The sequence below is a fragment of the Dermochelys coriacea genome, chromosome 7 (genome assembly GCF_009764565.3).
Source record: "Dermochelys coriacea isolate rDerCor1 chromosome 7, rDerCor1.pri.v4, whole genome shotgun sequence".
Lineage (NCBI taxonomy): Eukaryota > Metazoa > Chordata > Testudines > Dermochelyidae > Dermochelys > Dermochelys coriacea.
Window position 1 is genome coordinate 37,738,564 of NC_050074.1, and position 25,177 is coordinate 37,763,740.

General features: G+C 42.9%; 1 protein-coding gene across 32 annotated transcripts in view; it reads left to right on the top strand.

Moving 5' to 3' along the window:
* The window catches only part of RAF1 (Raf-1 proto-oncogene, serine/threonine kinase), a 93,316-nt gene that overhangs the window by 49,079 nt on the left and 19,060 nt on the right, over positions 1-25,177 (top strand). For all 32 annotated transcript variants that reach the window (XM_038408207.2, XM_038408205.2, XM_038408209.1 and 29 more), the window contains 4 exons: positions 126-243; positions 20,718-20,802; positions 21,911-22,087; positions 24,536-24,582. In XM_038408207.2, the coding sequence (XP_038264135.1) occupies positions 126-243; positions 20,718-20,802; positions 21,911-22,087; positions 24,536-24,582 (427 nt within the window). The remainder of the gene's footprint in view (positions 1-125; positions 244-20,717; positions 20,803-21,910; positions 22,088-24,535; positions 24,583-25,177) is intronic.

The following is a 25,177-nucleotide window of genomic DNA, read 5'->3' on the forward strand; positions in this document are numbered from 1 at the left end:
CAAGTTGAGTGTATTTTTAGGTACAGTCCTTGAAACATATTGTCCAGACTGCTAGCCATGTTAACACTTGAGAGCTGTCCCAATGGTTGACATGCTTGTACCTTAAATATGTATTTGTGTTCCAGAGGCCTCGTGGACAGAGAGATTCAAGTTATTATTGGGAAATAGAAGCAAGTGAAGTTATGCTTTCGACCAGAATAGGGTCGGGGTCTTTTGGGACTGTTTACAAAGGCAAATGGCATGGTAAGTACTAAACACTTACTTTCGTATTTTTTTTAAATGTTGATACTGTGAAGTGGCAGCTATCCAGAAAAAGATAAACCCTGTAATAATACTCTGCACTTTTAGTACTTTTGATCTGTGGATGTGCACAAAATATTAATTTTCTTGTTTAGTAACTGGTGAAACTGAGGCACAGTAAAGTCATGACTTTTCCATGGTAATGTAGCAAGTCCATGGCAGAACTGGGACTAGAATCCAAATCTCTCAACTCCATCGTATGTTTAATATGCTAAAACAGACTTGCCTTATTTTCTTCAATCTAATATGCTGCTATACAATAGCTTTATTCCTGAAAAGGATATTTAGTTGCTAGCAGTGAGTTTGTATAAAGAAATTCTATATCCTGACTCTAAAGACTCTAACCTAAATGAATTTTGACCTACTGAATTTTAATTAACTTAGTCATCTTGGTGATCTCAGAGAAAGGAAACAAGCATGTATGACATCTGCAATGGGATTTGAATATGGATGGGAAAATATCTGTTTACATGAGTTTTACTATAAGGTGCATAAAAATTGCTACAGTACTTGTAATTGCCAAGTCAATTTAGGTCTCAAATGTAGGGCTTGTGGTTTTTTTTTTTTTGTTTAAAAAGCCTAAGATCAATAGCAATTTTTCCATAGTTAAAAAAAACAATTAGATTGAAAATATTTTTAAAGGAAAAATATTCCCTGTATATTTTACAGCTCAAATGTTGCATCATCATCAATGAGGACTGGACAGTTAAACTGAATAGGAATTGGTTATAAATAATTAAACTGATTGATTTTTCATTGTCCAAGTCAAGTGAAATATAGAAACAAACCATTATAATTGGAGAAAGTCAATTTTTAAAATATCCTTCAATGTAAAATTTTATTAAGAATCTTTTTTGTTTTTGTTTTTTACGTGACATATGCCCTTTACTGAGTTACTTTATGGACCAGATTTCCAGGAAGTTTGGTTTTGTGATTACACACCTTTAAATATATATGTTGTGTGTGCACAATATGGGTAAAGTTGTACATACAGTCAATTATATAACAATAAATTGTTATTTGTATGCTCCCCAACTAATGGGGTCTCTCACTTGTGCTAGCTGCATGAGAAAATTTGTCCCATTTTTAATAGATCTTTTCAACCATACTGAATGACTGACTTTTTTTCTCTTCAGTTATATATAAGTAAAAGTTAAATCTAGTGAGATGCAACAGAAGTCACTACGTAGGATCCAGTTTGGTTCTAACTTACAATGTTTGTATGTGAAGTCAAAATCAGCCTTGTTTACTTGACTTGGGTCTGATTTAGGGTGTGTCACTGACTTTGTTAAATAGCAGCTTTCTGGGAGAGCATATTTTGGCACACCCTTTTTAATGCAGTTAAATACTGCGGTATTAAATCATTTAGATGGGTTATTTTCCTTTGAATCTTTTTCTGTGTAGGTTTGAGGAAACAGCAAGCTCATGCTTCAGTTAACGAAGTCACGGGCCTCTCTGTGTCAAACTGTTTTGATAGTATAATCATTGCACTAAAAGCTTCCAAGCAGGAGCTAAATAAAAGGAGACAAAATGGGCAGATTGCTGTAACTTAAATAGTGTTTCCAGACCAAGCTAGAGGCACCATAAGCATTGCTGATTTGTTCAAGAATAGGGGTGCGATGATTTGGGGAATCTGTACAATTGATGAATTCTGGTTCATGAAGTTGTTTATAAAATTGCTGCATCAGGGAGTGCCTCTATGTGGCTGGGGAATCCACCACTTGCTGACGTGGGCTGAAGCATGCACTTACCAGAGTATGGAGAGTCAATAAACTTAAATATCTGTATTCTGATTGAACAGTTGGCATACTATGGAGATTAGCTGGAGCTGGGCGAAGATACTCCAACTTGTGTTTAGGCATCTGGTGAAGTGGAGAGCAAGGAAGAAAAATTAGCAACAGAGCAAAGAAACTGGCTGGGAAAGGGTAGGAGGACATCTACATTTGAGAGACTCACTGAGACTGGAACTGGAAGCTTTGGACAGGTGAGGGGAAAAGAGAGGCATACTTTCATAGCAGGGTTGCCCTGTTTAGCTGTGGAGCAGCCAAGCTCGGAGAAAACTAGCTGAGCCGAAAGACTCCATGGTTCAGAAGAAAAATTGTGAGCTGCTGGGGAAGTGTCCTTGGCACCCCAAGGAACTGCCCAAGCCTAAAGAACTCTCCAGAGAGGTGAGGAAACACAGGCGGGAGAAATGTGTATTTCATCTAGATTTGTGTTATCTTATGCTGTTAAGCAAAGAATGATGGTGTGTTAGATAGGCCTGGCACGAGATTCTGGCTTTAACTTTGCATAGGCCCTAAAGAGAGAAACTGTAAATCAAGGGTGTCCACACAGCTCAAGTTCTGACAGAGCGTGTGTTTAAGCTACAGTGCAATCTGAGTGGTTAGCACTGGTCCTAGGAGCAAGGCAGTTGGACGATGGGTATTTTGACTCTCGGAAGATGGTGCTATAACAAAAGATCTGCATCTTGAGAGTGTTCATAGAAACTCGAACCCAGGATGGTGCCTGGACTGTGTTCAGATTCTGGAGGCTTAAAGTACCAAGGGCCCAGCAATCTGCAGAGTGTCCAACTGGGGTCACTTGACTAGATCGGAAATAAGAGGCTTGCTGATCAATGGACCATTGAAGAGCTCAAGTGCGAGGGCTATGTTGAGAGATTCTCTGGAAAAAAATGTCCTAGGCTTATTTAACTCTTCTTGCTTTGCCTTCAAGGAAAAAGGTGAAATCAGTAGATATTTTCAAGTATATATGATCACTTGTAGTGTTTTATTATAGTTCTCTTAAGGTAATCTTACAATGAGGAATGCATGGACGGATGGATATCTTGTATTTTTCCAGAATGTTCTGATGAAAGGTTTAAGTATTAGTTTTGATATTAGCACCACTTCTGTTAGACTGTCAGAGTCCATTTGGATCCTGTAGTGTCCTGCTAACATGCCTCTAGCTTTAAAAGGAAGAGAGAGAGCAAAGGTTGCTTAAAATGAGTTGGAAAACTGCCTATCACGCTTCTTCCTTGGCCCTGATGATGGCATTTTGACAAAAAATGGTCAGTTCTAGATTTAGGTGTCTCTTTGAGGTTGGTGGGAGGTGAAAAGATGACTATCTAGGGTATTTCAGAGTAGCAGCCATGTTAGTCTGTATTTGCAAAAAGAAAAGGAGTACTTGTGGCACCTTAGAGACTAACAAATTTATTTGAGCATAAGCTTCCGTGAGCTACAGCTCACTTCATCGGATGCATTCAGTGGAAAATACAGTGGGGAGATTTATATACACACACAGAGAACATGAAACAGTGGGTTTTATCATACACGCTGTAAGGAGAGTGATCACTTAAGATGAGCCATCACCAGCGGGGGGGGGAGGAAAACTTTTCATGGTGACAAGCAAGGTGGGCCATTTCCAGCAGTTAACGAGAACGTCTGAGGAACTGTTGGGGCTGGGGTGGGGGAGAGAAATAACATGGGGAAGTAGTTTTACTTTGTGTAATGACTCATCCACTCACAGTCTCTATTCAAGCCTAAGTTAATTGTATCCAGTTTTCAAATTAATTCCAATTCAGCAGTCTCTCGCTGGAGTCAGTTTTTGAAGTTTTTTTTGTTGAAGGATAGCCACTCTCAGGTTTGTAATCGGTTACTTAACAGGAGCAAGCACTCTTGTGTATTTTTTTTGTGGAGAAACCTGCCTTAGGGTCAATGTTTGCCTTTACTAGTGGATGCCACACCAGCTATGGTGCTATTAGATTTAAAAAGACAAGGTGCCTGTTTTCTTAACTTTTTGCATCTTTTTATAAAATACAAGTGGGAAATGTCTATTAACTGATGGAACAATTCCATATTCTAAAAAGTCATATTGAGAATAATTTTAATTTGTTTGGCTTTATAATCACTGGTTACTGCATCTTTGCCTGGTTGTGTTATATCTGGTAACAGCCCACCATAAATCCTTTTTAAATAAAATAATTTCAGTTCAGTATTGTTAACTGCTGGCCTCATAACATACATCAACAGCAGTTACAGTAGGATCCGGTCACTTAATAGCCTGTTGTGTACAGTGTAGAACTTTGGTGTTTAGGAGAACAATATACATCTGTAAGTTACAGAACAAACTGCAAACTAAAAATATGAAAATGGCTCTCAGCTGAATGTTTCTAGGGAGTGTAATGGGAAAGGTATACGGTACTTACTGAAGTTACAGGGAATCTGACAAAGAAAATAGGATAACACATTCTACCATCAATGTTCAGAGTAGCAGCCATGTTAGTCTGTATTCACAAAAAGAAAAGGAGTACTTGTGGCACCTTAGAGACTAACAAATTTATTTGAGCATAAGCTTTCGTGAGCTACAGCTGACTTCATCGGATGCATTTGATGGAAAATACAGTGGGGAGATTTATATACATAGAGAACAGGAAACAATGGGTGTTACCATACACACTGTAGCGAGAGTGATCACTTAAGGTGAGATATTACCGGTGGGGGGGAACTTTCGTAGTGATAATCAAGGTGGCCATTTCCAGCAGTTGACAAGAATGTCTGAGAAACAGTGGGCGGTGGGGTGGAATAAACGTGGGGAAATAGTTTTACTTTTGTGTAATGACCCATCCACTCACAGTCTCTATTCAAGCCTAAGTTAATTGTATCCAGTTTAAAAATTAATTCCAATTCAGCAGTCTCTCGTTGGAGTCTGTTTTTGAAGTTATTTTTGTTGAAGAATTGCAACTTTTAGGTCTGTAATCGAGTCACCGGAGAGATTGAAGTGTTCTCTGACTGGTTTTTGAATGTTATAATTCTTGACATCTGATTTGTGTCCACTTATTCTTTTACGTAGACTGTCCAGTTTGACCAATGTACATGGCAGAGGGGCATTGCTGGCACATGATGGCATATATCACATTGGTAGATGCGCAGGTGAACGAGCCTCTGATAGTGTGGCTGATGTGATTAAGCCCTATGATGGTGTCCCCTGAATAGATATGTGGACAGAGTTGGCAACAGGCTTTGTTGCAAGGATAGGTTCCTGGGTTAGTGGTTCTGTTGTGTGGTGTGTGGTTGCTGGTGAGTATTTGCTTCAGGTTGGGGGGCTGTCTGTAAGCAAGGACTGGTCTGTCTCCCAGAATCTGTGAGTCATGGGTCATCCTTCAGGATAGGTTGTAGGTCCTTGATGATGCGTTGGAGAGGTTTTAGTTGGGGCTGAAGGTAATGGCTAGTGGTGTTCTGTTTTCTTCTTTGTTAGGCCTGTCCTGTAGTAGGTGACTTCTGGGTACTCTTCTGGCTCTTTCAATCTGTTTCTTCACTTCAGCAGGTGGATATTGTAGTTGTAAGAATAGATTCATAGATACTAAGGTCAGAAGGGACCACTCTGATCATCTAGTCCGACCTCCTGCACAGTGCAGGCCTCAGAATGTCACCCACCACTCCTATGAAAAACCTCACCCATGTCTGAGCTATTGAAGTCCTCAAATCATGGTTCAAAACTTCAAGGAGCAGAGAAGCCTCCCTCCAGTCAACCATGCCCCATGCTACAGAGGAAGACAAAAAAACCTCCAGGGCCTCTCCAATCTGCCCTGGAGGAAAACTCCCTCCTGACCCCAAACATGGCAATCAGCCAAACCCTGAGCACATGGGCAAGATTCACCAGCCAGATACCCAGGAAAGAGTTTTCTATAGTAACTCAGATCCCATCCATCTAATATCCCATCTCAGGGGATTTGGCCTATTTACCCTGAATATTTAAAGATCAATTACTTACCAAAATCCCATTATCCCATCATACCATCTCCTCCATAAACTTATCGAGTAGAATCTTAAAACCAGATAGATCTTTTGCCCCCACTGCTTCCCTTGGAAGGTTATTCCAAAACTTCACTCCTCTGATGGTTAAAAACCTTCGTCTGATTTCAAGTCTAAACTTGCTGGTGGCCAGTTTATACCCATTTGTTCTTGTGTCCACATTGGTGCTGAGCTTAAATAATTCCTCTCCCTCTCCTATATTTATCCCTCTGATATATTTATAGAGAGCAATCATATCTCCCCTCAACCTTCTTTTAGTTAGGCTAAACAAGCCCAGCTCCTTAAGTCTCCTTTCATAAGACAAGTTTTCCATTCCTCGGATCATCCTAGTAGCCCTTCTCTGTACCTGCTCCAGTTTGAATTCATCCTTTTTAAACATGGGAGACCAGAACTGCACACAGTATTCTAGGTGAGGTCTCACCAGTGCCTTGTATAACGGTACTAAAACCTCCTTATCCCTACTGGAAATGCCTCTCCTGATGCATCCCAAAACCGCATTAGCTTTTTTCAATGCCATATCACATTGGCAGCTCATAGTCATCCTATGATAAACCAATACTCCAAGGTCCTTCTCCTCTTCCGTTACTTCTAATTGATGCGTCCCCAACTTATAACTAAAATTCTTGTTATTAATCCCTAAATGCATAACCTTACATTCTCACTATTAAATTTCATCCTATTACTATTACTCCAGTTTACAAGGTCATCCAGATCCTCCTGTATAATATCCCGATCCTTCTCCGAATTGGCAATACCTCCCAGCTTTGTATCATCTGCAAACTTTATTAGCACACTCCCACTTTTTGTGCCAAGGTCAGTAACAAAAAGATTAAATAAGATTGGTCCCAAAACCGATCCCTGAGGAACTCCACTGGTAACCTCCTTCCAACCTGACAGTTCGCCTTTCAGTAGGAGCCGTTGCAGTCTCCCCTTTAACCAATTCCTTATCCACCTTGTGATGTTCATATTGATCCCCATCTTCTCCAATTTAACTAATAATTCCCCATGTGGCACGGTATCAAATGCCTTACTGAAATCTAGGTAAATTAGATCCACTGCATTTCCTTTTATCTAAAAAATCTGTTACTTTTTCAAAAAAGGAGATTAGATTGGTTTGGCACGATCTACCTTTTGTAAAACCATGTTGTATTTTGTCCCATTTACCATTGACTTCAATGTCCTTAACTAATTTCTCCTTCAAAATTTTTTCCAGGACCTTGCATACTACAGATGTCAAACTAACTGGCCTGTAGTTACCCGGATCACTTTTTTTTTCCTTTCTTAAAAATAGGAACTATATTAGCAATTCTCCAATCATTCGGTACTATTCCTGAGTTTACAGATTCATTAAAAATTCTTGCTAATGGGCTTGCAATTTCAGGTGCCAATTCCTTTAATATTCTTGGATGAAGATTATCTGGGCCCCCCGATTTAGTCCCATTAAGCTGTTTCAGTTTCGCTTCTATCTCTGATATGGTAATATCTACCTCTATATCCTCCTTCCCATTTGTCATGCTACCATTATCCCCAAGATCCTCTTTAGCCTTATTAAAGACTGAGGCAAAGTATTTGTTTAGATATTGGGCCATGCCTGGATTATCTTTAACCTCCGCTCCATCCTCAGTGTTAAGCGGCCCCACTTCTTCCTTCTTAGTTTTCTTCTTATTTATATGGCTATAGAACCTTTTACTATTGGTTTTAATTCCCTTTGCAAGGTCTAACTCTACTCGACTTTTAGCCTCTCTAACTTTATCCCTACATCTTCTGACCTCAATTAGGTAGCTTTCCTTGCTGATCCCTCCCATCTTCCACTCCCTGTATGCTTTCTGCTTCTTCATAATCACCTCTCTAAGATGCTTGCTCATCCAGCTTGGTCTACAACTCCTTCCTATGAATTTTTTCCCCTTTCTTGGGATACAGGCTTCCGATAGCTTCTGCAGTTTTGATTTAAAGTAATCCCAGGCCTCCTCCTACCTTTAGATCCATCCATAAATTCTTCAGTCCAATCCACTTCGCTAACTAATTTCCTTAATTTTTGAAAGTCAGCCCTTTTGAAATCAAAAACCCTAGTTGCAGATTTATTTTTGTTAATCCTTCCATTTAGTTTGAACTGAATTAGCTCATGATCACTTGAGCCAAGATTGTCCCCTACAACCATTTCTTCTATGAGGTCCTCGCTACTCACCAAAATTAAATCTAAAATGGCATCCCCTCTAGTCGGTTCAGCAACTACTTGATGAAGGAATCTATCAGCTATCGCATCTAGGAAAATCTGAGCCCTATTATTATTATTAGCACTGGTCCTCCAGTCTATATCTGGGAAGTTAAAGTCTCCCATGATCACGCAGTTTCCATTAGTATTTACTTGATTAAAGACATTAAAAAGGGCTCTATCCATATCCAAATTAGATCCCGGAGGTCTATAGCACACCCCAAGCACTATCGTAGGAGAGGCTTTACTAGTTTTCTTCCCCAATGTAATTTTTGCCCAGACGGACTCTCTTATCCATTGCATCGCTTCTTATTTCTTTACATTCTAACTCATCGTTGATATACAATGCTACTCCACCCCCTTTACCTTTGTTTCTGTCTTTCCTAAACAGCACATACCCTTCAATACCTGTAGTCCAGTCATGACTACTATTCCACCATGTTTCTGTTATCCCTATAATATCTGGTTTCACTTCCTGCACCAGTAGCTCTAGTTCCTCCATTTTGTTACCTAGACTCCTCGCATTGGTGTACAAACATCTTAATTTTTGCTGTTTGGCCTCGCTCACATTTTGTATCCTATTAGGCACAGTCATTCTACAGCCAGTATAACCTATTAGACTAGTATCCACACCGCCCTCGCTCCTTATATACATTCTCCTACCCGTGACTGTATCCTTTCTTACTTCATCTTCTTCCCTCTCAATGCTGAAATCTGGCGTGGAGATTTTCTGGACATCTCCCATCCATCTCCCCCCAATTCCTAGTTTAAAGCTCTCTATCAGTTGTGCCAGCCTCGATCCTAGAAGTCTATTTCCTTCCCTACTCAGATGAAGTCCATCCCGAGAGAACTGACCTCTGTCCGTGAATGCCTCCCAGTGGCCATACATCCCAAAGCCCTCCTTATAGCACCACTGCCTAAGCCATCTGTTGTCAGTCATAATCTTGTCAGACCTCTGTTGCCCTTCTCTAGGAACAGGAAGGATCCTGCTAAAGATCACCTGAGTCTCAATTTCCTTAAGTGTCTTCCCCAGCCTAGCATAGTCTCCCTTGATACTTTCCAGCGAGAATCTGGCTGTATCATTTGTTCCCACATGAAGGATAATTAGGGGATTCTTTCCCGCTCCCTTGAGGATCCTTTTCAACCTCAGGTCTACATCCCGTATCTTAGCACCCGGAAGACAGCACACCCTTCTATTCTCAGGATCAGTTCTAGTTACAGGCCTGTCTATTCTTCTCAATAAAGAGTCCCCGATCACATAGACCTGCCTTTTCCTGGTGACAGTGCTATTCTCCAGTCTCTCCCCTGTTCCCTCTGGCTGCAAGTTCTTTCCATTCCTATTTTCCCTTACAATCCTCTTCAACCCATCCTGTATCCTCCTGGGGCTCATATTTGGTGTAGTCTCCCTTGACTCTTCCCCTTTTTCTATAGGGCTAGCCTCTCTTCTCTTCTTCCTTACCCTTCCACCTTCAGCGACTACCTGCTGAGCCCCTTCTTCATTTTCCAACTCTGCAAACCTGTTCCTAAGCTCTATTTCTCCTTCACTAGCCCGTCTTTTTCTCTGCCTGGTTCTTTGAGTCACATGTTTCCACTGACCACTTTCCTCATCCAGTCTCCCCTCAAAATTCCCCAGCCCTGCTTCCATCTGCGAGTCTGAGCTTTTCCCTTCAGATACCTCATATCTTTGCTCCATCATCTGCTCAAACCCCTTCCTAAACTCAACCAGACTTTCCACCTGCATCTCCAAACCTCGGATCTTTTCCTCCATCAGCTCTATCAGACGGCATTTCATGCAGACAAAACTCTTACCGGTTCCCCCCTCCAGGATCATGTAAATACCACAGCTTCCACATCCAGTCATCCTCAATGTGTCTTTCACTGCAGGAGTCACTCCCACAGCTGCCTCTGTATCTGTCATCTCCTTCCCACCTAAGTCCTGTTAATCTGGGAAACACAAGCCACACCAAAAAGACCACCCCCCCCAGCAAAAGCAAACCCCAAACAAGCACAATACAATCTCCCCTTCCAAACTCCCACTCAAACTCCCCTGTTTAGAGCTCTTTTTGCTAGCTCCTGTGCCGCTGCCTGACTGGCTGGCTACCTTTATAGGGCCCCTCGTCAGAAGCCCCACCCCCTAGGCAGGGCTCAGCTGCTCTCTCAGCACAAAGCCCCACCCCCTAATCAGGCTCAGCTGCTCTCCCAGCACAAAACCCCTACACACACACAAATACAAATACTAAAAATACAAAACCAAGTACAACTACCTTCTCCTCCAACAGAACTCCCACTCAAACTCCCCTGTTTAGAGCTCTGTTTGCTAGCTCCTGTGCCGCTGCAGCTGTCTGATAGAGATGCTTGATAGAGATCTTGTAGGTGTGTGTTTCTCTGTCTGAGGGGTTGGAGCAAATGCGGTTGTATTGTAGAGCTTTGAAAGTGGATCGTGTGGTGTGGTCTGGATAAAGCTGGAGGCATGTAGGTAAGTATAGCTGTCAGTAGGTTTCCGGTAAAGGGTGATGGTGATGTGAGCATCGCTTATTAGCACCATTGTGTCCAGGAAGTGGATCTCTTGTGTGGACTGGTCCAGGCTGAGGTTGATGGTGGGATGGAAATTGTTGAAATCATGGTGGAATTCCTCAAGGGCTTCTTTTCCATGGGTCCAGATGATGATGTCATCAATGTAGCGCAAGTAGAGTAGGGGCATTAGGGGACGAGAGCTGAGGAAGTGTTGTTCTAAGTCAGCCATAAAAATGTTGGCATACTGTGGGGCCATGCAGGTACCCATCGCAGTGCCGCTAATTTGAAGGTATACATTGTCCCCAAATGTGAAATAGTTATGAGTGAGGACAAAGTCACAAAGTTTAGCCACCAAGTTTGCCGTGACATTATCGGGGATACTGTTCCTGATGGCTTGTAGTCCATCTTCGTGTGGAATGTTGGTGTAGAGGGCTTCTACATCCATAGTGGCCAAGACGGTGTTTTCAGGAAGATCACCGATGGACTGTAGTTTCCTCAGGAAGTCAGTGGTGTCTCGAAGATAGCTGATAGCGTAGAGCCTGAGGAGGGAGTCTACATAGCCAGACAATCCTGCTGTCAGGGTGCCAATGCCTGAGATGATGGGGCGTCCAGGATTTCCAGGTTTATGGATCTTGGGTAGCAGATAGAATACCCCAGGTCGGGGTTCCAGGGGTGTGTCTGTGCGGATTTGTTCTTGTGCTTTTTCAGGGAGTTTCTTGAGCAAATGGTGTAGTTTCTTTTGGTAACCCTCAGTGGGATCAGAGGGTAATAAATAAATTTGTTAGTCTCTCTAAGGTGCCACAAGTACTCCTTTTCTTACCATCAGTGTGTTTTCTGAATCAGATTCCAAATGAATGGCAAACAGAAATTAAAGGGATGTCTGCAGTGATTAAAATGAGTACATTGGAAGATAACTGAAGTCTAGTCTCAGTGAGAACACTAGTATTTTTTAAGCTCGCTATAGTTAATGATGGGGAAAAAATTAGAATGTTGTAGTTCTTCAAGTGCTTGTTCACGTCAGTTCCAATCAGGTGTACGCGTGTCACGTTCATGGTTGTCGGAAAGTTTTCCTTTAGCAGCTCCTGTCGGGTCGGCTGTGGAGCCCCTGGAGTGGTGCCTTCATGGCACTCAATATATGACCCTGCCAACCCGATTCCCTTTCAGTTCCTTCTTACCATCTGTGACGGCCGTTGGAACAGTGCTCGCTGGCTCAGCAAGTGCTCCCTTAATGTTCTGCTTTTAGTCATTAGAGTTTCTAGTTAGTGTTGTAGTTAATTTAGTATGGATAGTTTAGATCAGAGGTGGGCAAACTAAGGCCCGTGGGACTGTCCTGCCTGGCCCTTGAGCTCCCGGCCAGGGAGGCTAGACCCCAGCCCCTCCCCTGCTGTCTCCCTCCCACACAGCCTCAGCTCGCTGTGTCACCAGCGCTCTGGGCGTCATGGCTTTGTGGCTGCTAGTCCTGCCACACTGAGCGGCATGGAAAGGGGGTGGGAAGCGGGGGGGTTGGATGGGAGGCAGTCAGGGAACAGGGAGCAAGAGGTGGTTGGATGGGGCGGAGGTTTTTTGGGGGGGTGGTTGGGAATGGTGGTATTGGATAGGCGTGGGAGTTCCATGGGGCGTATTAGGTGGCGGGGGGGCGGGTGGATACGGGTCAGGGCAGACAGGAGTGGGGGCAGGGGATTGGATAGGGGCTGGGGTCCCGGAGAGGGTGATTAGGGGGCGGGGGTCCCGGGAGGGGGCGGTCAGGGGACAAGGAGCAGGGGAGATTGGATGGTTTGTGCATTCTGAGGGGGGCAGTCAGAGGGTGGGAAGGGGAGGAGGCAGATAGGGGGCGGAGGCCAGGCTGTTTGGGGAGGCACAGCCTTTCCTACCCGGCTCTCCATACTATTTCGCAACCCCGATGTGGTCCTTGGTCCAAAAAGTTTGTCGACCCCTGGTTTAGATAGTAGATTGGGAGCGGGGTCTCTCCCCAATCCCTAATCCTCCTCGGGCTCCGGGGCATGCCGCAAGCTTATGGCTTTAAGCCATGCAGTGCTTGTAGTAAGCCTATGCCCATCATTGACCCACACGACTCTTGTTTAAAGTGTCTGCGGGAAGCGCACCAAATGGACAGGTGCAAAATCTGCAGGGCTTTTTGGCCAAGAACCAAAAAGGAGCATGATTTCCACCTAAAGCAACTGTTAATGGAATCTGCTCTACGCCCACAACTGGCTGCGGACCTCCGGGCACTGGCACCCTGTGCGTCTGTACAGAGTGCTCTGGCATCCGTGCGCGACATGATGCCGAGGAAGGACTCTAGCACAAGACCCTTGGCACCGGCACTTTCAGGCATCGCACCCAGGGATAGTAGCCCAGTACAACTTGACAGTCCTACACCTCATGGCTCCAAGGCCACTGTGTCCCAACCGCCCCTTCAGGCTCTGGTCGAGGCAGAGGCCACTCCAGCACAGGACCAGCTGCAGAGTGAGGCTACAGCCCTGCAGGCTGTAACCACCGCAGGGGTGGTGCACTAACCAAGAGGAGGTCAGGGAGCCGGAGGGGCAGGAGGACCCGGTACCTCCTCTGGCCACCTTGTCCTCTTCCCCTGATGAAGCTGTGGTAGAGGCGTCCGCTTTGGGCCGCCCTCCGATTGACCACAGGACACATCAGGACCTCCTTACGCGGATTGCCTGCTAATTGAGGTTGCAAGCGGAGAGGAGCTGGTCGAGGCCGAGGACCCCATGGGGATATTCTCAATTCCAAAGGTCCATCACAGGTAGCTCTTCCTTTGATCAAAACAACATAAAGACCCTGTGGCAGACCCCAGCCTGAATTCCTCTGATTGCCAGGGGAGTGGAGCGCAAATACCTTGTCCCTTCCAAGGGCTGTGAATACTTATTCTCACACCCACAGCCATGCTCTCTGGTGGTGTCGGCGGTTAATGAGAGAGAGTGTCAGGAACAGCAAGGACTACCCCCCAAGCCTAAAGAGGCAAAAAGGATTGACCTATTCAGTAGAAAGGTCTATGCCACGTTGGGGGGAAGGGCCTCCAGCTGAGGATAGCTAACCAGCAAACTATTCTCAGTAGGTATAACTTCAATTCATGGACCTCCAGGTTGAAGTTCAAAGAGCTGATCCCTGCAGACTCTAAGGCTGAATTCTCTGCCATTGTAGAGGAAAGGAAGGCAGTAGCACGGACCTCTCTACAGGCGTCACTAGACTTGGTGGATTCGACCGCCTGTACCCTCTCCTCAAGCATAGCCATGAGGAGAACATCATGGCTTCAAACATCTGGGCTATCCCTGGAAGTGCAGCAAACCCTGCAGGACTTTCCCTTCGAGGATGTGGGGCTCTTCTAGGAGCAGACAGACTCCAAGCTGCACAGCTGGAAAAACTCCAGGGCGACCATGAAGTTGTTGGGAATGCATACACCAGCAACCCTACGCAAGCACTTTAAGCCCCAACCACAACAATAACGCTCATATCCCTCTTGGCCAAGGCAGGATTTTTATAGATGAAGGGGCAGGAACAGCAGGCGAAAACCTGCTCCAATCAATGGTTCCTGAACTCTGACCCCACCTCTGGGGTACAGCTTGGGAGTCACTTGACTGGAATTGATGTGAGCAAGCACTCGAAGAAAAACAGTTACTCACCTTGTAACTGTTTTTCAAGATGTGTTCACGTTCATTCCAGTACCCACCCTCGTTCCCCTCTGTTGGAGTAGCCAGCAAGAAGGAACTGAAGGGGAGTTGAGTTGGCAAGGCCATATATTGAATGCCATGGAGGCGCCACTCTAGGGGCTCCACAGCCGATCCAACGGGAGCTGCTAAGGGAAAACTTTCTGATAACTGTGCCTGCGGTGTGTGAGCACACCTGATTGGAATCAACATGAACACCACATCTTGAAGAACAACGGTTACAAGAAGATGAGTAACTGTTTTTATTAAATTATGGGGTTAATACCTTTGGTATTTGAATTACCCGTTTGTATATTCCTCATGCTTTTTGACATAATTTGCTATAGATGAAACAGTTGGTACCCATCATTTATTCAGTTCATGTGCCACATATCAGAATAAGTTTCATCTGTAATGTTTAAAGTATATCCTAAAAAAACCCACCTGTAAGCTAAACCTTCATAAAGGTTTTCTGATAGGTCCCTTTTATCTAATACTGACAAGCAGGGAGGATCTTAGTAGTTTTTAAAAGCAAAAACTTAAAACAGTGATGATTAAACCAAAGTGGATGAAGGCTAGGATGACATTCTGGTAAATGAGAAGGGAAGGAGAGAAAGATGGTTAAAAATTTCTGGCATTTTTTTAATGTGAGGGTCATATAAGTAATTGCCAGTTATTTACTTTGTTTTGGTGTCCCTGAGTAATTTTCCCTTCTTCGAGTAGTATGCCTCTTGGTGTTCCACTGTAGGAGTGTGTGTGCATCTAAGCTGCTGATCAGAGAACTTCGGTAGCAGTCACTCCTGCCTGCACATGTGCTGCTGCTCACCTGCCATGAGGCTAGCCAGCATGTGCAGGCAACCCTCCTTAGTTCCTTCTCAACCATCCCTGGCTAGAGATGGAGTTAGAGGTGTTTGCAGCTCATTAACTCTCTTTAGGTTTGCTAATTTTAGCTTCCTTTAAAATCTTTTTCTTTGTTACTTTGTTTACATTTTATTGGGCTGTGCCTAAAAAAAAGAAGAAAGGTTTGCCTCCCGCCAACCCTGGTGGCGGGGACCCCCCCCCCCGGACAAGAGTACTTCAAAATGTTCCTCAGTTGGGGGAGGGGGGAGCACAAAAGTGTGACTTGTGCCAACAACTGAAGCCCAGGTCCAGGAAAGATAGAGCAGTAAGGCTCAAACTCCTTCTCATTGATTTGGCCCTTCAACGGCCAAAGTCCTGGTGGGAGCTCTCTCCGCAGCCTTCTACTTCGAAGGGAGATGAGCCCAGAGAGATGACAGTCACACAAGACCACTAAGAGAAGGTCTGTGAGTCCCATAGCAAGTCCCAATGAAGCTGAAAACAATCCCTGGCTCCATCAATATCATTGGTACCAACAGCTCCGAAGCTAAGGGCCACCAGCACCAGTTTAAATCCATCCCTTATGATCCGGACTGGAAATGTTCGGATGTGTTCAGCAGGAAGGCATACTAATCAGCTGCCCTCCACTTCCGTGTAGCTGACTACTAAGCCTTGTTAGCAAAATAGGACTATCAGAACTACACAAAACTCAGTTCCCATATTGAGCACTCCCTGACTCTCATAAGGACCAATTCAAGGCCATAGTTAACGAGGGCCAACTGGTGGCTAAGACATCCCTCCAGTCTGCACTAGATGCGGCTGACACAGTGGCATGATCAATTTCAGTGGCGGTGGTGATGAGACAGCCTTTGTGGCTTCATTAGTCTGGCTTCCCTAGAGAAGTCCACGCTATGGTAGATGACCTCCTTTTTGGAAGAGATGAAGTATTTGCTAAATTCTTCCACACACTGAAGGATTCTAGGGCAACTCTTCAATCCCTTGGGATTTCTACTCCCGCCGACAAAAGAAAGTACAGTTCTCAACCACCGTTCAAGTCTTGATCATCACAGTACACATCTTGGTATCTGTCACAAAAATCTTTGGAGCCACAGAGGAAGCAGAGGTTCCCCAGACAAAAACAATCGTGACCCCAACCAACTGCATCTCAGCCCTCCACTTTGAAGCAGCAGTTTTGACGAGTTGGTTGAGGTGCCCATAGAACACTCTCTCGTTGCCATCTCATGGTGGAAAGCCTTGCCCATCCCTTCGGAGACAACCTTATCCTGTTCCGCAGCACCTGGGAATGGATAACCTCTGACAAGTGGGTCCTGAGATCATCCAGAATGTATACACCATCCATTTTTTCCTCCTTCACCCCTCCCAAACAACCTTCCCTGTCCCTCTTCAGGGACCTTTCTCACGAGAGTCTGCTATGCCGAGGGGTAAACCATCTCCTCAAAGCACAGAAGTTCAAGGTGGTTATTCTGTCAATGATCATTCCAGCATTAGAGAAAGGAGGCTGGTTCTCGGCCCTCAGCCTTCAGGATGCATACTTCCACATCATCATCATACCTAGTCACAGATGTTACCTCAGATTCATGCTAGGTCAGGACTACTATCAGTACAGAGTACTCCCTTTTGGCCGCTCATTGGCCCCCAGGGTATTCTCCAAGGTCCTCGCTAGTGGCAGCCCACTTATGCTCTCAAGGCATTGTGATTTATCCTTATCTGGACTTATCCTTACCTTCTCAGGGCATGGTCGTTCACAGAAGTCCAACCAGTCACTCACACCACACTGGACCTGTTTCAGAATCTGGGCCTAGAGATCAACAAACAAAAGTCAACTTTTAACACCAATACAGGTGAAGGCATTCTCCCTCATCACGGATTCCAGTCTCACTCCTTGTTGATAGAGACAGCACAATCCAGTCCCCAGATTTTGACCAAATATTGCCTTCAGCTCCTGGGGCACATGGCCATGAGCACATTGGTTATTGCTCGTGCCAGACTACACAAGATGCCTCCAAGCATTGTTCGGTTCGGTTTACAGGCCAAACAGAGCAAACATAAGCAAACTTCTATGTCTACCAGAGTCAAGCAATCCGTAGACTGATAGAAGGACCCAGTAAATGTCTGTAAGGGAATCCCATTTGTTCAGTCTTCTCCATCTCTACTCCTGCCTACTGATGCATCTCGCTTAGGATGGGGTGCGCATCTCAATGGTCACACAATACAGGGCAAATGGTCTCCAGCTGAGGCATGCCTCCACATCAACCTGCTCAAACTCAGAGCAGTCGGAAATGTGTGCGTTCACTTCCTCCCGCTGATGAAAAACACACACACACGGGTCATAATGAACTCTATGGTCTGCATGTATTACATAAACTGACAGGGAGGCACCAGGTCTCATTCCCTGTGCGTAGAGGCATTAAAACTATGGTACTGATGCTTCTCCCACAATATCTTAACATCAGCGGTTTACTACCAGGAGTATGCAACATGACGGTGGACAGTCTCAGCCACAAATTCCCATGCCGACCACTAATGAGAGATAGATTTGGTGGTACTCTGACACATTCTGACAATTGGGGACATTGGTAATAGACCTGTTCGCTACTTACTGGAACAAGAAATGTCCACAGTATTGCTCCAGAGTGGGGATTGGATGACACTCCGAGAGACGCACTCCTCCTCCTATGGGACAAGGGTCTTCTTTATGCCTTTCCCCCATTCCTTCTATTACTGAAAATCCAGTTGAAAATGAAAAGAGAAAAAGCAAACATCATACTGATTGCGTCCACATAGCCCAGACGTGGTACCCTTACCTGTAACAGCTGGCATTATGTCCACCGATGACTCTTCCAGTCACTCCTCACCTCCTGTTGCAGAACAATAGATGCACTCTCCATCCCAACCTATGGATTCTGTGCACCAGGTGTGGGTAGGCAGATGCAGCCCAGCAGGATCCCAGTATGGAGGGAGCTTAGTATGGGGGGGATCCAGGTATGGGGTGAGAGGTTTGGGTGGGACAATCTGGGTGCAGGCAGCTGAGCAGGAGATCTGGATGCACAGGGGCTCTTTTGGGGGGGTTCTGGGTGCAGGTGCAATGGGAGTTTGCAGGGGATCCAGGTGAATGTGATTGGGGCTCAGCGGGGGTGTCTGGGTGTGGGGAGATGGGGCTCAGCGGGGGTGGGTCTGGGTGTGGGGAGCTTGGGGGCAGGTCTGGGTGCTGGGGGAGTGGGCCTTGATGTAGTGGGGGTCCTGGTGAAGCTGGTTGGGGCTCAGTGGGTGAAGGTCTGGGGGTGGACACTTGGGGGTCTAGGTGTAGTGGGGTAGTGCTTGTCAGGATGAGAGTTCAATGGGCCTGCTTAACGGGGGGAGCCCTAGCTGTTGCTGAGGGGATGCTGCATTCCGGGCTTCTGCTTGCCTCCATAATTCCCTTATCCCCTTTTTTCCCCATCTCGTGCATGGCCCCACTAAGCGCATTAGGTTGGCAGAGTGCATCCTCAATACCATAGCTAGCATCGACTCATGGAGTGGTGCACTGTGGGTAGCTATCCCGCAGTCCTCACTGCCCATTGGAATTCAGGTCTAAGCTCCCAATGCGTGATAGGGCAAAAACATTGTCACGGGTGGTTTTGGGTACATGGATTACTTTTCTTGTGTTGAATTCATGGGCAGCGGGTATCATAGGCGGGGGTAGGCTGTGCCTTCCCAAACAGTCTAGTGTTGCCTTGCCCACACTCTGCACACAACCCAGGCCCCATTCTGTGGTTCCCAGAGTGCTCTGACTTGGAGGTTGGCTGGGGCTGGCTGGCATGTCTCCTATAGGGAGGAGTCAGGGCCGGGAATGCTGTTGCCTCATCGACCGGAGCACTGGGGTTGGCTGCCCTGCCTGGCCGTCGGGAGCACTGACACCTGGTGCTAAGACCAGAGGATGCAGTTGGGGTGCTCTGGGCTCCGGTGTGGGAGGGGGGCAGAGCCTTGGGTACAAGGGGAGGTGCTGGGGGCTAGCCCATGTTTGTATCCCTTTCCCCCTTCCTTTTATGTATTTATTTCTAGATTGAAGGCTCCTCAGACCAGCAAGACTCTTCCTATATGTTTGTATAGCATTTAGCAGAATGGAGCCCCAGTCCCAGGTGGGGCTTCTGGTCACTACAATAATACAAATAATAATGGTGATTTAAAATAACACACAGAACATGAAAAATACTATTAATATCCATTTCTATATATGGAACACCTGCTGGGTAGCTAAAAGGATTGTGGAGTCTTTTCCTCAAAGAACTGGTCAGAACTTTTGGAGATTAATCTTTTTCTAAAGGTAGGAGAGACCATCTTGGAAAAATCGTTAATTTGCCATTATGATTGCAGATAAGCCTGTGCCTGTTAGGGCTTTGTTTAATGTAGGTGGTTTGACAATGTTAAATAGGAGTAACCTTAAAATTGTGTGAGGTGCTGTAAACAGGCCTATCATCAGGCAGGTCCTTAGGTTTACTTATGTACAGATTAGCCCAGCCAGCTTCATGCAGTTCTATTTGACAAGAGGATTACAACCATTCTCACCATCATGAGGCCCTGCCAATACAAGATTATTCCCTCCAGCATATTCTAATGTGCAATGTACAGTCTAATGTTAAATGAGTGTAACTTTCACTACTTCCCTGGAGGGACTGATGGTCCCTGCTTTAAAAATTCCTCCTTACATTCATTTGCTCAGCTTCATACCATTATTATTGTACTTTCTTGAATCATATTTCTCTCCCTCTTTGTTTACCCAGGTAATACAATTATAAACAGCTGACCCTGGATATCAGTCTTCCCATACATAAACTAAATTGCTGCTTAACTTTGGTCTTTGTTTATATTCCTGCAGCAGGTGCAGAATCCAAACATTCAAGTTAATTTGAATTCGCTTTTCAAGTAATGTTTTGCAATATGCTGTATCAAATGGTTAAAGAACTGATGCACTATTACTCTTTGTCCACTAATTCTGTAATTCAAACATTAAAATCATGGTTTGTTTTGCTGTCCTCTAGACATTAATTTTGAGGGAATAAAAGTCTAATTCTATTAACTTCTCTGTACTAAAACTGGGAAGAGGGAAGAGACATGAGAATTTGGGTTCCTGACAGAAATCTATTGAATACAGTGGATACAGTGCTTGAAACAATGTGCATTTCTCCCCAAATAGCTCTTATTTAGAAAAACAATTTACCTGATACCATCTCCACCAAATGAATTGTATGAAAATACAAAAGTCTGCTTTGTCCGTGGACCTCTCTGTGTACAAATTACCAAAGGTGTATTGTGCAGAAACTTCAGAATTTTTAAGTGTAGAGGTGATAACGCTGCTCTAAAAGACTGTTATAAAGGTTATCAACAACATTGTGTTAAATGTATTTGCAGGAGATGTAGCAGTGAAGATATTAAAGGTTGTAAATCCAACCCCAGAACAGTTTCAGGCCTTCAGAAATGAAGTGGCTGTATTAAGGTGAGCTGATAACATGGACTTGCATAATTTTATATTTACTGAATTTTCTGTACAGTATGTGGTACAGTGTTTCCAGCTATGGACTGTAAATTTACTGCCTTTTGAGTGCCATCTTATCACATGATGCAGGATAATAGAGGTACTGATCAGTTTTGAGACCTTTATAATTTTCAGTACCTCATTCATTATCCCTTATACTCTTCTTTCTAAGCTAAATAGTATTAACATTTGTAATCCCTTGTCATATATGAACCTTGCCATAATTTTGTTGCCATTTCTGGAACTCTTGAATCTCATCACTTTTAGGTAAGTTGATTGATACTTGACAGAATATTTGAGATGAAGGTGTGCCTTTTTATATAATGTCATAATATTTTCTGTACTTTTCAAATCCATTTCCCTGTTCAACTCAGGAAACCACTTTGCTTTAATTACTGCCTATGCAGTGTCTAATATCATTGGTCTATCCATAATGATGAAATAGAAACCCTGTAATTAAGAGCCATTTTATGTGTTTGGGAATAGCTTTTTTTTGTCTCCATTTAATTATTTTACACTATGAAGTTAAATTTGTCTGCCATCATGCTGCGTAATGCTCCACTGTATTTAAAACTGTCATTTTCTCATGTCTGTATAGTCTTTTCTGTGAACTAGAACAATTTGATGTCATCTGCAAACTGCAGCTTGACCTTTTGATACCATTGCATTTAACTTTTCCAAAGTACTTTAACGTAGAAGAGAGGGATAATTTGCCTTTACGGAAGCTGTAGTAGTTTGATTCTGTCACGTTATACTTAAGTATTGTATTAATCTGTCTTTACTTGGACTCCGAAATTTCTTCCTTGAAACTAAGAAACTTTTTAAAGTTAATAATTGGTGGGGTTTTTTTTAAACATGCCTGCTAACTTTCCTGTTTTTAAGCGGTAATTGTTGTATGTTGTTTTCTAAAAGTAACATCTTGCACACATGCATCCACATGCTCCTCAAATAATTTTGATAAACTCTAGATCTAAATACTTTGTCTCCTTAGCCAAGAATACATTTCAGGGAACTTTACAAATGTTTAAAAGAAGATGTTTGTTCTTTTCCTTTCTACTTCTTCCATTAGGAAGACCCGGCATGTTAATATTTTGCTGTTCATGGGCTACATGACTAAAGATAATCTGGCTATTGTTACACAGTGGTGTGAAGGGAGCAGTCTGTATAAGCACCTGCATGTACAAGAGACCAAGTTCCAAATGTTTCAGCTCATTGATATTGCCCGACAGACAGCACAAGGAATGGAGTGAGTAGAATTAGAAATTGTCTATTCTGATCTGCCAATCTTCTTCAGGAGCAACTAATATATAAAAGAAACATTGTCCTAATGTGTAATAGATATTAACATGGTACCAAACCTCGAAGAGTTACAGTAGAACATCAGAGTTATGAACAGTTCAGGAATGGAAGTTGTTCGTAACTTTGAACAAAATGTTATGGTGGTTCTTTCAGAAATTTTCAATTGAACATTGACTTAATACAGCTTTGAAATTTTACTACGTAGAAGAAAAATGCTGCTTTCCCTTTTATTTTTTTTTTAGTAATTTACGTTTAACACAATACTCTACTGTATTTGCTCTTCTTTTGTTTTAGGTCGCTGCTGCTTGATTGTGTACTTCCGGTTCCAATTGAGGGGGGTGTGGTTGACTGGTCAGTTCATAACTCTGAGGTTCTACTGTATACAAATTATTAGGGAAGATAATGTTGATTGGGGACTGAAAGTCTGAATAACATTTCAGAAATTTTAATGACAGGTTTCAGAGTAGCAGCCCTGTTAGTCTGTATTCGCAAAAAGAAAAGGAGTACTTGTGGCACCTTGGAGACTAACAAATATATTTTGAGCATAAGCTTTCGTGAGCTACAGCTCACTTCATCGGATGCATTCCGTGCATCCGATGAAGTGAGCTGTAGCTCATGAAAGATTATACTAGAAATTTTAATGTTTCAGAGCTTCTTAAACACAATTTAAAATCCTCCTATCATATAATTTAAAATGTACATTTGTATTCTACACAAACTGGAGAAAAATAGTATGTGATCATGTAATCAAAGACAGTATCCTAACGCATATGCACAAGATAATTGAATTAAGGTTGCATGGGAAATCTTAATTCTGGCATTTCCTAATGTTTGAGTGCCCGATTCTGCAAACTTAATGTTTTTCTAATGTAGTTTTTTCTACTTTCCAAGGCTTTTAAAAAAGCAAACTGGAAAAACAAAGTCCACCATATGGTGTTATATTGATACGCATGTGTGTTCTTAGCAGCGGTGGAACTTTTAGATCTGCCACTCAGACCTCTGCCACTTGAGCTAATGGAGTAACTAATAGGTTCTCCTCTATGTGCACCAGCACTAGAGGAGATGGAGCACAGGCTTTGCCATAGGGTTTCATAGATATTTGCTGACAACAAAGAAATGGTGAGACTCAGGAATCTTGGGCTGCGTTCTGAGTTCTGGAGGAAATTATTTCTAGTAGTCAGACTCTTCTACCCCATCCCCTCCAATCTGTGCCTATGCTGTCTCTGTTTGTTCTGTTTGTCCCCAGTCTGTTCTGTTTGCCTACCCAGTCCACGCTTCTCATGCTTCTCGTCCCAGTCCCAGTATGCTTACCTAGTCAGTCCTAGTCTCCCTGTGTGGGTTCTGTCGAAAATCAGATCCATTTTTATATATAGAAAAGTATCTTAAATTAGTAACCTTTTATGTAATAAAAATTAAGGAAGTTAATTTGATTTAAAAAACAAAATGAAATATATTTACAGTTTTTGCTAGGCAGATAGTTTGTGTAAATTTTGGCTCAGAATAAATTTTAAAACCAAATTGTAAGCAACTAAAAAAATTAATATAGAAAATCCCTGCAGTTTCTTATATATTTATAGTGGTGCCTGTATGCCTTTATAATTATCTGTCAGCACGGGTTGCAGGAAGATTACAGCAAGTCTAAAAATTCTTGAAGGTGCTGCATGAGATTTAGATAATCTTTTCTTTCTTGCTCTTAAATCTGAGACACAAGATGACACTGTCGTACAGCCTTTCAGAGATGGGGGCAGTTCACAAATTTTCAATACATTTTTAATTAGCAATGTGTGCAATGTTTGGTTTGCTTTGCAGAGAAGAAGCTGGAAGATATAGTTTAACCTTTAGTTTATCGGCAGACAATTTTAAGCTGATTTCAACCTCACTAGTGTAATTTTGGGTTGATGTAGGTTAATGGAATGCAATATTAGGTAAAGATAATTTTACATTAGTGGTGAGTTGCATCCCTTTCTATGGCTGTTCTAAAGGAAAAGATAGTGACCAATTCATGTGGAAAGGAATGACACAGTTCTTATAGTATTTTTTCTCATTATTGAAGGCAAATGTTGATACATAAACAGCAAATGGAGCACAAGCACAAAAAGAACTTTATGGAGGACGTACAGAAATAATGTTTATTTTCTCTTTTTAGTCTTGTGGACTGGTAAAATTAAATATGTGCTATGAAGCCAAAGGGAGTTTAGCACCAAGTTTTAAGTTTAGAACAAGCTGAACTATAGCCCTAAAACACTTAGTGAAATAATATTATAATTTATTCAGGTAGCTTTTTTAAAAAAAAAAAAAAAAAAAAAAAAATGTATTTAGACTAAATTTGGTTTGCCAAATTAGTATAAATATATATGTAACAATTGATATATTTTTAAAACGATTTTTTTCACAGCTATTTACATGCAAAGAATATCATCCACAGAGACATGAAATCAAATAGTATCCTTTCTCTAATTTAGTCAAATTTCCTTTAACTGTTTAAATTGGTATCAGACTGATGACTGAATATAAATACTCTGAGGGTCTTTCTGTGAAGTTGAAACATCCTAGTTAAGATTACAACAATTAAAAAAACGAAACAAAAAAAAACAACAGTTCTTTCATGATCAAGAGGAAGTCATTTCCCAGGCAGGTAAGGATGTATGGAATATATATTTATATATTCACTTAGTCTTTCTTACCTGTGTTCATATGCAATCTTGGGATGGAAACCTGGCCTATTCTAATCTAATTGACTTCCAATATATCCCCAGCTTCAAAAGATAATTTAGGACAGAAATTAGACTCTTCTTTTGATTACTTTCACATGGGATTAGATGACCAAAAACACACAAAAAAAAAAATGGAGACTTTTGGTGGAAACTGAGCCAAAAATCTTCTAGATTCTAAAATTGGGAAAGGAAAATGTATAATGAACTTGACTATTATGTTCCTAGAAGCGTACCTGTTGAATAATTCATACTAAATAAAGATTCTGCAGTTTCCTTTTGCATGTCACTTTTCTTTTCTTGATATGTGAGGCTTATGTGTAGGT